At 39.6% G+C, this 12,273-nt stretch overlaps 1 protein-coding gene across 1 annotated transcript; it reads right to left on the bottom strand.

Annotated features, from left to right (window-relative positions):
* Positions 1 to 283: 283 nt before the first annotated feature.
* LOC117468263 (aspartate aminotransferase, mitochondrial-like) lies at positions 284 to 11,245 on the bottom strand. The gene is made up of 10 exons (XM_034112286.2): positions 11,088 to 11,245; positions 8,198 to 8,354; positions 5,279 to 5,407; positions 5,129 to 5,188; positions 4,890 to 5,051; positions 4,347 to 4,451; positions 4,032 to 4,182; positions 2,986 to 3,151; positions 2,680 to 2,830; positions 284 to 1,374 (listed from the first exon to the last, which is right to left on the bottom strand). Exons 1-10 carry the CDS (start codon positions 11,168 to 11,170, stop codon positions 1,252 to 1,254), a joined length of 1,287 nt encoding a protein of 428 aa, XP_033968177.1. The 5' UTR covers positions 11,171 to 11,245; the 3' UTR covers positions 284 to 1,251.
* Positions 11,246 to 12,273: the final 1,028 nt, after the last annotated feature.

Genomic DNA, 12,273 nt, shown 5'->3' with positions numbered 1-12,273 from the left:
TATTTTTCCGTTTTAAAAGACATAAGGACAACAACTGACAACGGGAAACGTGTCAAAGTTTAAGGGGCCTACAGTTCAATATCAGAGGAACCTTAGTACTCCACTGTAATCAATATATAATCTTTCGAACACCTTACAGTGACAAACAAGAGGATGAAAACTAACACATTCTTATTATACAGGACATTGTTAAGATGAAGTACGGTGTATGTGTTGAATATGTAAACCCATCAACTGAGATGAGCAAGATGTTATATTTTTTTTAAAAGTCACACATTAGCACTTCTCTATAACCATTTATTGTTTGTTCAATAAGGTACATGTCCAGTGATCCATTATATTCTGACAGAATGCAAAACATTGATGAACAAGATGAACAGATTCATACACTGTACACCATAATGTGAATGAGCAGCATGAATATATTTCTTTACCCCATAACGCACCCCACTCATCTTAATTAACAACACATAGAAATTTGTGTCAAATACAAAGCCTCCATGATTGAAATTAAAACTGGCTTGTGTTCTTGTTTTTTATTTAAGGGGTTGAAAAAGGACTGACTGAGAAACTGTTGTTACCACCAACTATTGAAACCAAAATAAAAACTCACAAAACCCTCTGGAAAAGTACCGATTACAAGGGAGATGGTAAGGAAAATTCCAAAGACAGATAATGAAGACATTACTGGATGATTGATTAGTTCAGATGGACAATCACAGATCAGCCTAATCTGGATACGCAAACAGTGCCTGACAACTTATAAAGTGCTAAAATGCCACTATTAGAATTGAGACAAAACAAACAAGAAAAAAAACTCACATAGAAACAGGCTTTCACATAGAAACAGAGACCTCAATAGTGCAGTCTAACATTACCCCGATTCTGGATGTTTTATTGTGAGTGGGCTAAAAGCAGATGAACGGCACACGTAGAGGACACTAACGCACAGCCAAGAGTTGATTCCAGATAATAAATAAGAAAAGATGATCCGTCAGGGAGAAAACATGTGAGTTACAATTTAGTAGGGGAGCCAGTTTAGTGAAATGTAAACCATCAACAAAAAATCGAAATGTGTTCGACATCAGTTTCCAAGTTAAACTCATGATGAAATCCGATCAAGAAAATGTCTAACTAAACATAGTGCTCTTTTCTAAAAGGTGGAATGGCGGAGACAGAGAATAAGTGACGCATTAAGCTCCTCGATCACACTGCTGCTTTGATTTCATAGCTCTGCCAGCAGGATCCACTCTACTTGGTGACGGCATGGATCCCCTGAGCCAGGTAGCCCACGTTCCCAGAGGTCACGCCTGCCATGGAGATTCGGCCATCCTTGGTCATGTACACGGAAAACTCCTTCGTCAGGCGCTCAACCTGCGGGACAAATAAATGGACACACTCAACTCAAAATCCACATGCCAGTAATTTAGCATCAAATATCCCCACTACACTTTGTCCTTTCATTGTATAGATGTCTGATCGACCTTTAAAAAGGTACTGAGTGAAAGTAGATCTGAACAGAATAGCAGGCACACATTTAAACAAATTCATAAGATTGAAGTCATAAATCGTTTTTGCGTAGTTATGGTATTTATATGGTATTAAGATATTTTGATATTTTTAAATGTATGACTTAGTAGGGGCAAGTTGAACAGAAGAAAAACTCATTGGCATTTTTGTACGCCAGGGTGATTAATTATCGCTGGACACAAAGTAGTCCCTGTCCATTAAATTGGATTTTAACAAGTTGAACACGGTGCGAGATATTAAAGTGTGTATATTAATATGTTGTGGGTGCTCGTGTCATTTGTGATCCAAATATACCAAGACTGAAACTGTTCCAATGACTGTTTAAAGGGCATGTCATTTAAGACCTTAAAGTAGCACTCAGACATCAAACATCCAAACTATTATTGAGGGCCTAGAAGTTATTTTTAGCCGTTAGCCTATTCAATGATTTCACTCAAAAGTGGGATGTTTGATATGGGCCTGTGATTGCTCATTACTGAGGTCTAACGTGATTCTAACTTGCCGCTTTGTTGCTGCTATGATCAAGGTGTCATTTGAGAAACGTTAATATAAATATAAATGTATCAGTAAATTCATTGAAACCCTTGATGTCTGTTTGCATATATTGTAAGTGAGAAAAGCAAATGGACAGATATTTTAATTTAATTAAACATTGACTACAAGGTGATTAGTGTATTTCACACCTTTTAAATAACAGCTTTTCAAAGCCATTGTTATTAAAATATGATCTAAGAAATAAATCAAACTCTTATGATAGAAATAATGCCACAGATTTATAGTACTGTAATAGAAAAGATCCTTAACAACAGATAAACGATACAATTAGACTACATTAGAGCAGCTGTGGCAGTCGAACACAAATGCTAGTTTATAATCATGTAAGAGAAATGTGTGAAGTCCCTTTTTCAATATAATAAATCAAGTAAGAGAGTTAGATGAGAAGACTGGTCAAACTTATTTGGATGGTATGTATTGTATCAAACAAAAGTGAATGGTATAAACACATTTTTTTCTTTCTTCCAAACTGTGAAACTTTTCCTTAGCTTTTGTTGTATGGCCGCAATTTATAAAGTACATTTAAATGATGAAGAAATGTTTCTGTCCTTTATTATCAACACTCAAAAGCAAACGAGATGTGCACGTGTGTACCTGTTCGGGTTTGAGTCCAGTGAAGCAGAACATCCCGATCTGATCGATGACGTGCTGCCAGTTCTTGGAGGAGCCCTCCTTCTTCAGACCGGCCGTCAGCTCTTCTCTCATCCTAATGATGCGCTCAGCCATTTCTTTGACCTCACCCAGCCTGGGATGAACAAAATCAAATCAGGAAATACATATTGGGATGTTTCATGAACAGAATATGAAAGAGAGAGACTTGAAGTGTTTTCTAACACACATCCAAACTACACACTCGGTTCAGATAATATGTTGTGTATATATGCATCTATAAGCACATACCAGACTGAGTAGAGATCGGGTGTGTTGAGAATGGTTGCTGCGATTCTGGCTCCGTTCATGGGTGGGTTGGAGTAAATGGGTCTGATGAGGATCTTAAGTTGAGACTCGACCCTCTTTGCCTCCTCTGCGTCTTTACACACCACCGTGAAGCCGCCCACACGCTCACCTGCGAATATCAACATGCATGTTAAGTGTTAAACAAAGCGGTTTACAGTGAGTCTGACCAACATGTGAGAGAAATACCACAACTAATTTAATTGGCTAATAACGATGATTTAATTCAGTAATCACAAGGAGCCGCGATAAAAGGGCAAAAAGGCTATAACACCTTACATTTATATAAAAGAACAATATAATGATAGACTCACTACATCGCTATTTTTGCTGTAAGTTTGCAACCTGTATATTGTATTTTGTATAAATGTTTTATTTTATAAATTAGGTTTGAGGTTACAAACAACAGTCACAGAACAGTATGCCAAAATAGACAAATGTTGCCCTGTTTGTAAAATATGAAACATGTAATTACTGTTTCAGTCTTTTTATCTAAATGATTGTCACTGTGAGGTCAATAGGACTTGTTTTTGTGAAGAAACCAACCAAGTCCAAAAAAATCGATTCATAATAATGACTTTTTACTACATGACCGCTTTAGGCCATATGGAAAAGAGACAAATCTGTCCAACATTATACAATATATATATATATATTCAGTCTTTGGAAAGTCTTAATGCCTATTTAAATAAATCATGTTTCACTAACTACTTTGTACCACTGGGTGTTGGTAAACACAAGCTTCAGTTCACCTCTATGTAGATTTTCCATTCTCCGACAGGCACTTTAAAAAACTTCACAGAAGAATTTGAATTAAATTAAACTCTCTTTTCAAATAGATCCTGCAGTTTGGCCAAAATGGTAACAGAACCAAACAGAAAATTACTGATGCCAATTTTAGTTCTTACATAATGATACATATCTCATTGCTGTAGTGTTATCTGTGTGTCTTTGTTGTTTTTTTAAAGAGCCCATAGTGAACCCTGACTGACCGTAGAGCCCCATGTTCTTGGCGAAGGACTGGGACAGCAGGATGTTGTGGCCCTGCTCGACGAAGTAGCGCACAGCCCAGGCATCACGATCGATGTCTCCGCTGGCGAAGCCCTGATAGGCCATGTCGAAGAACACCAGCAGGTTCCTTTTCTAAAGGGTGAGAAAGAAAGAGAGATAACAAGTTCATAATCATTTACAGCTAGATATCACACAGTGCTTATCATCTCGGCTTTTGAACTGTCAAGACCTTCTGATTTTCAGATAACGTGTTTGCAAAGGTTTTACAGAGCTTTGCCAACAGGATGCAGACTCACCTTCACAATGTCAGAGATCTCCTTCCACTGCTCAGGCCTGGGGTCCACACCGGTGGGGTTGTGGGCACACGCGTGCAGCATGATCACACTCTGCTCTGGGATTTTCTGTGACATAATAAAACAGTTTTGGTCAATTACAACACCTCGTATAGTGGAGACTTTTTTTTTTTTCAGTCTCAGCTGCCAACATGTTGCTTATTTAAAAGAGTTAGATGTTCCCATCTTAAACCATTAAACAATAAGGTATCCTTCAGTAATGCTATCAATGTTCCTTCCTTTTATGTTTTTGTCTTTAGCTTGTTTGTAGGTTGGTTGTCGTGTCACTGTTTTTTTTTTGTGTCATGTCCTTTTCTATTTTTAGTTAGTTTAGTTAGTTAAAATACTCTGATGTTGTGTTTTGAATGGACTTCCTAATTCAGAGCATATTAAAAGATGCAAACTTGAACTATTAATCAAAGTATATTCCCTAGGGACTATGCTAAGGCTTGTTGATTACTGAATAATATTATGTAAATATTGGCTAATCTATCATTGAAATCTTACAGAGATGTCATCCAGAGCTCCTGTGAAGTCGAAGCCACAGGTGGACGGGTCGTAGTATCTGTACCCCTTGAGCTGCATGCCTGCGTCTTTAAAGATGGGTGTGTGGTTTCCCCAGGAGGGTTTGGGCAGATACACATCACGTGGACCTCCGTGGAAGCGAGACTGTGAAAAAATAACATTCTGGTCAGTTATCCAGTGTCACCTTAAACGTATTAATGAACAATATAAAAAGACCTCACCAAAAAGTTGCCTCCAATGCGCAGAGATCCAGTTCCTGAGATGGTCTGGACAGTGATGTGCTGTTGGGAAAAGAGACTTGCTGCACTGATTTTGACTTTTTGAAATTAATTAAATTAATGACATTTGCCTTGGTTAGCATTTCAACTTACCCTGCCGCTTTTCAAGACCTCAGCATCATTACCAAAAGCCAGTTGGGCGCAGGACTTGGTGAACTCCCCCAAACCACCAATGCCAAGGTACTCCTTATCCATCTGTTTGGATGAGATGATCGCCTCGGCCTGGAAGGAAAGAGTCCAAATCAATATGTGCAAAAAAAGATTCCTTGACTGGTAGTCCCTTCTTTGTACATCAAAAATCCATGATTTTGTGGACATTTTGTAAAAAACATTATGCAAGCTGTGACAGCGCAATCTCTCTCACGATAGTAAGGCAGAAATTCTTCTGATTATTAACATGTGCGTTTCACCCAAACACATGCGAGGCTTCTCAATACTCTAATTTCCCCTCCTCGACTCCTCGACCCTCCGGTAGTGACCCGGAAATGGATTTCAGCGCACCATTTTGAAGGACATCTAATTTCTCTAAATGCACATCGAGGACCGAGCATCGAGGAGGCTCTCTGGAAGAGCTCTAACCGAGGAGACACTGATGGGTCCTCCACGGCTCTTTCGTGGATGCATTTCCGGGAACAGAGATGTTTCAAAGAGTCGTGACGCACGGCCGGACTAATCTCAACCAATGACAGCTCTGCATGCATCCCCTGGATATTATTTTAGTAACTGCTTTCACCCCGATGCGATGTTTACAGTGAGAACAGCTGTGAGGTCCGTGCAGAAAGCAGAGCAGTGTGTAAAATATATATCACTCAGTATAACAGGCCTACATTACTCTCTGTATTTGTATGATGTAGTTTAGTAGATATCTACAAACAAAGACTCGATATTTTTCTAAGACCATTTAGTGCTTCACATAATAAAATACACAACGGCTTTAGCCTGATTATGCTTTAGGAGCTGTAGGTGTGTGTGTTGTACAGTGCGTAGATTCGGCGGACAGACGGGTCTCAGTTGGTTTGGTGTCCTATGCTTACTTTTAATACTTGTACAACTTTTGGCCCGTAATTTCAATTCTCCATTTCAGCGACCAGAGAGAGGGGGGGATATATCCAGTCTTTGATTGTGTTACGTTATGAGAGTGCTCTCATACTTGTTTGATTCTGAAATTGTATATATTTATATAAATATATGTGTGTGTATATGTCCGCATCTGTAGCTTGTTATTGTCTCATTATACCGCACTGTCAGTGAATTAAAAGTAAATATATAAGTCGTCATGAACACATCTGTCCATCAGACAGAGGGCTGCTGTGCCTCCTGTCATCATTAATGGACGTCTCTTTAAAATGACCGCTCAGAGGAGAGGAGTTCTCATTTCTCTAACCACCTGCTGCTTCCCCTCCTCGAGTCCTCCGCTCGCATCTCCTGTGGGTGGGACTAGAGGCTTCTCAATACTCAAATTTCCCCTCCTCGACTCCCCTCCTCGACTCCCCTCCTCGAGACTTAGACCTGCCCACAGGAGATGCGAGCGGAGGACCGAGGAGGGGAAGCAGCAGACGTTTAAAGAAATGAGAACTCCTCTCCTCTGAGCGGTCATATTAAAGCGACGTCCGTTCATTATTACGTGGCAACAGCTGCATCAGCTGTCGAGTGTTTTGTCATATTTTATAATCTCTGTTAGATCAGCTGAACATTGTTCCCCCACATATTTACTTTGAATTCATTGAGAGTGCGGTATAATGAGACAATAACAGGCTACAGATGCGGACACACACACACAAATATATTTATATAAATATATACAATTTAAAGTATGAGAGCACTCTCATAATAACGTAACACAATCAGAGACTGGATATATCCCCCCCCTCTCTCTCTGGTCGCTGAAATGGGGAATTGAAATTACGGGCCAAAAGTTGTATTTGCAAGTATTAAAAGTAAGGACATCAAACCAACTGAGACCCGTCTGTCCGCGGCATCTGCGCACTGTACAACACACACCTACACACTGTACAACACACACACCTACACACTGTACAACACGCACCTACACACTGTACAACACACACCTACACACTGTACAACACACACCTACATACTGTACCACACACACCTACATACTGTACCACACACACCTACAGCTGCTAAAGCATAATCAGGCTACAGCCGTTGTGTATTTTATTGTGAAGCACTAAATGGTTTTAGAAAAATATGGACTCTTTGTTTGTATATATCTACTAAACTAAAGCAAATAAAGAGAGTAGGCCTGTTATACTGAGTGATATATATTCTACACACTGCTCTGCTTTCTGCAGGACCTCACAGCTGTTCTCTCTGTAAACATCGCGTTGCGATGAGAGCAGGTTCTCAAATAATATCCAGGGGATGCATGCAGAGCTGTCATTGGCTGAGATAAGTCCGGCCGTGCGTCACGCCTCCACCGTTCCCGGAAATGCATCCGCGGAGGAGCCGTGGAGGAACCATCAGTGTATCCTCGGTTATAGCTCCTCCAGAGAGCCTCCTCGATGATCGATCCTCGGTCCTCGGTGTGCATTTTGAGTAATGAGACGTCCTTCAAAATGGCGCGCTGAAATTCATTTCCGGGTCACTACCGGAGGACCGAGGAGTCGAGGAGGGGAAATTTGAGTATTGAGAAGCCTCTTAAGTCTCGAGGATAGGAGTCGAGGAGGGGAAATTAGAGTATTGAGAAGCCTCTATTGAATACTAAAGTGATTCTTAAAGTTGCTACAGCTGCTAAACTCAGCATGACAAAACAACAATTCACCAATGAAAAAGACAGCGAGCCGGACCGACCTTTAACTCTTCAAACATCGTGAAAATCTAAACCATCCTTCTCCCTGAATATCTGAGCACCGCGGCTCTCTTTTAGTTCACTATTGTAACATAATACTTTATTAAGGAAATAGAATCCATTGAAAAATACATATATCACTGTTTGGGTGTGTAATGTAGCATTAGCTGATTCACTGGCAGGCTTGGTGACAGTCATACCTTGCGGACACAGCTGAGCACAAAGGGCTTGCCCTGGTCGTCCCTGTAGGCTCCCACTCCCAGGTTCATCTTCTTGGGGTTGCTGTCCTTCTTGAAGGCCTCGCTGACCCCCAGGATGGGATCGGGGGGGCCCATCTGCACTCCACCCCACCATGAGCTGCAAATCAGATGAATAGTGATGTGAATGTGATGTGCAAAAACGGAAGAAAGTCAAGAGTTTATCTGTGCACACTGCTCTGATTAACAGCTTTTTCCTTTAGACACATGAATGCATTTTTACAAGATAATGAAATAAGCTGCTTCTTCAGTTTGTACAGCCCAATGTGACACAGGTCACACTCATGTGAAGGCCGTATTAGCCATTAGCCGCTGCAGACCTTAATACTTTAGCTTATCTCCTCATGTGACCTGAGGATACCACACTGACGTAGAGACGCATGAACGACACCGGGTCAGTGGACACATCTTTCACCAAACAAACATTTTAATCCATTCAGAAGGTCCAGAGTCCAAATACTAGACTAACAGTTAATACAGTACTTACATACAAAGATAATCTCTCCTTTTCACCAAACTAATATTCCTACCATTATTAACACTCAATAAGGCACCTTATAGTGAGAGAAATATAAATACAATCAAATAAAAAGACAAACAAGGATGCTGATTTATTAACCGTTTTTGTTACCTTTCCTACGTGCTTGGCAATATTTGCAATGCTTTTTCAAATTGTTCCATCATATGGCCAATTGCTTGTTAATTTGTTTGCATTTCCAACCAGTTTTACTTATATTATTCTTTAGCTACGAAATACTCCTGACTATGAACAAACCAGATGAGAGAGAGGAGAAAGTAAATCAGAATTAAAGACAGCTCAGTCAGCGGCAGATGTAAAAGCCCATGCCCTCTGACCTCTGACCTCAGACTGACAGTCTGCAGCTCATTATGCACATGACAGTGGTGCAGGCTGCATAATTGCATTAGATGCAGTTTAGACTTGTTACGTACAACATACCAAATAAAATCCATAAAAAAAAGGTATGATAATTCACATTAAGTTCTATCGATTTAATTGCTATTGGATGTTTGGCTTTTATGTCATAAAGGATCGCTAAAAAAATAATACTTGTATTATCACTGTAACCTTATGAATTTGACCAGGGTTCTTCAACATTCTCATTCTGTCTGGGAAAATAAGAGGTATTTGAAATAAATCTGGGTTTGTCAACTCTTGTTGAAGAGTAGAACCATACTTTAGATGCATAATTAGCTACATTCACATCAGCTTGATACATGAGGGTGTTGCATGTGTGACCTTTACTGCATTGCTGCCCACATTACTTTGTAAGCCAACTAAACTTTGCAGCTAAATTTAGGTCGGAACATGTTGCAAAGGGCAAGAGTCTCCTAACCCCAAACAAAAGATCACACTGGTTTATTTGACAGTAACTTCAGTTACCTGACAAACCAGTTTAATCAATGAATAGTATGCAGTAGTGACCTTGTTGAAGCTTACAATGCTCAGAATTTCAGAGATATTACTTTCATTGAATTGTATAGTGTTGTTTTATTGTAAATGCTATTATTAAGCCTATATGCTTTATACTTTTAAACATTAAGTGCAAACAGGGGAGGTATTAATTTCAGGAAAACTGAAGTGTGCACACAGAACCTTTGAACAGCTTTGAGCTTTATAAACATCAATTGACTGAGGTTATCCCTGATCAACAGCCTTTCTAAGAAGTTACAGAACCGGATTTACGATCTTAAATGGGGATCCATATTCAAACAATATTATGTAATGTTAAGGCCAAACATAGAAAAAAAACGTAAAGTAATGGTGGTGGAAAGGGGAAAAGCCTATTGACATGTATGTATTATTTGGTGTGCTTGAGCATGAAAAAAAACCTAAAATTTTAAACACACCCACAGACAGAAATATGATAGCACTAGCTAGCAAAACGAAAACCGGTTACACTTTGGGATAAAAGAGTTGAAGCTGTACAAGACATGTACAAAACGCCCGATGAAACTGTGTACATTTACAAAAGCTATATGTGAAATATATCATGCGAGTTGCACCATTGATGCATAAAGAAATCGGTTTGCCCTCCAAGCAGACACTGAAAGGACATCGGTGACTTCTACAGTTTCATCGCAGGGAATTGACCAATCAGGGATCATAGGCGGGATAGGACAGCCAATCAGCTTGCACGATTTCTCCAACTACGACAAGTCGCTTAGCTCAAACCGTGCATGGGATTTTTACAGCTAAGGGCATCGCGATCGTGTAAATCCCTTTCTTTTTGGACTTTTAAACAGAACCAAAGAAAAAAAGAATACAATATTAATATAGTTAAGTTATATTATAAATAAATAAGCCTAAACGAGTTTGTTTTTCTCGCCTATACATCGGGGGACTTCTGAACAGGAACTTGTACCGCTCACACACCAACATGACTTTCATCAGCAGCCAGCTAAACCGATAGCAACACCAAGTTTCTCTGAGGTCAAATAAGAGGTAACCGGAGAGGAAGTCTAGCACAAAGTGTCCCTACATATGAGGCTATCGAGTCAAGAAACCGGAGTCTGTAACGTTTACATACATATGAACATTAAACGCTACAGGAGCCAAACTAAGACAGCAAACCGGGGCTTATTAAAATCATGTGACCCCTGATCACTAAAGCAAGCTAGTATAGCTGAAGTAATCACAGAGCGATGGAGATACAGCACTTTAAAGGCTGACAGAGGCGTTAACCTTAGAACAGCGACCTGTCTGCTGCTCAAGCTAATGCTAGCTGTGACACTAATGTGAGAGGGGATCACCCAGACAACGGGTGTTATATGTCTCTGGCTCTGATAGTTTTAACGGGTTATTGAGGTTTACCTGTTGCGGGTGGACAGGACCCCCAGGGACGGAGAAATGTTCCCCAGACAGTAGATCACCTTGTTTGACTTGAGCAGGGCCATGGTTGAGCTGCGGCAGGGAGCAGAGCCTCAGAGGATGTAGACGGATGTGAAGGGCAGGCAGCACAACTTCTTCTTCTTCTCTCAGTTTTTGGCGGATTGCAAACAACTTTAAAGGTGCATACCGCCACCTACTGTACATGAGTATGAATCATCATATCATTCCATCTCTTAACCTATGATCTAATCAAACAATACAAATAAATAAATCAACAAAAAACATGAAATAAATAAAAATAAAATAAAAATCTATGATCTTTCCTGACCTAAAGGTAAACAGTTTCTTTCTGGTAGCTCTTACTCCCTCTCCTTTTGTTCCCAAAATACCAACCACACTCCATTCCCTCTCTGCCTCTAAAACTTTAGCCTTTAGTTTTTCTCTTTCAGCTTTATAGATGTTACAATGTAACAAGACATGTTCCACAATTTCTTTAACTCCACAGTTCCTACACTTGTCACTGTTACTTTTCCCCATGACATCAGCGTACTATTCAATGCTGTGTGATTCAGTCTGAGTCTAGCTATCATGATTTCCTCCCTTCTGTTTCTTTTTTTATAAATATTAATTGTAATTGTTTTTTGTACTTTATGATACTCGTTGCCTTTCTGGTCTTTCTCCCACCTTTTCTGCCATCCCCTTTTTTCTTAATTTTTGCTTTTCCTTCCCTTTTCCAAGTCAAACTGGTAATGTTATTTCCTTCTGTAGTGCACTTTTTGCTAATTTATCAGCACACTCGTTCCCTTTTACCCCCTCATGTGCTGTTCTGCAGAACTGCAGATCTATACCGCCTCTGTGAAGTCTTAACAGGCTATGATTAAGTTCTATGAGAACGTCAGAGCGTCAACCTCTATTATTTTTGTATTTCTTTGTATTCCACTCATGGCAATTATTATAAAACAAAACATGTACACTTTAAGCAGTTTTTTGCTGCTATTATTTAACTGAATGAAAGTCCATTAAACATTTGTTTTAATAATTAGTTTCCAGTATGGTCGTTTGTATCTGAAAAATACACGTTGAGGTTGCAAAACAGATCAGTAACGTAGATTAACTTGTAATGTACTTATTATATATTTTTGAGGTACTTCAATGTTACTTGTGTACT

The sequence above is a fragment of the Pseudochaenichthys georgianus genome, chromosome 3, assembly GCF_902827115.2.
Source record: "Pseudochaenichthys georgianus chromosome 3, fPseGeo1.2, whole genome shotgun sequence".
In the NCBI taxonomy this organism is placed as follows: Eukaryota; Metazoa; Chordata; class Actinopteri; order Perciformes; family Channichthyidae; genus Pseudochaenichthys; species Pseudochaenichthys georgianus.
This window is presented reverse-complemented; position numbering and strand designations above follow the sequence as displayed.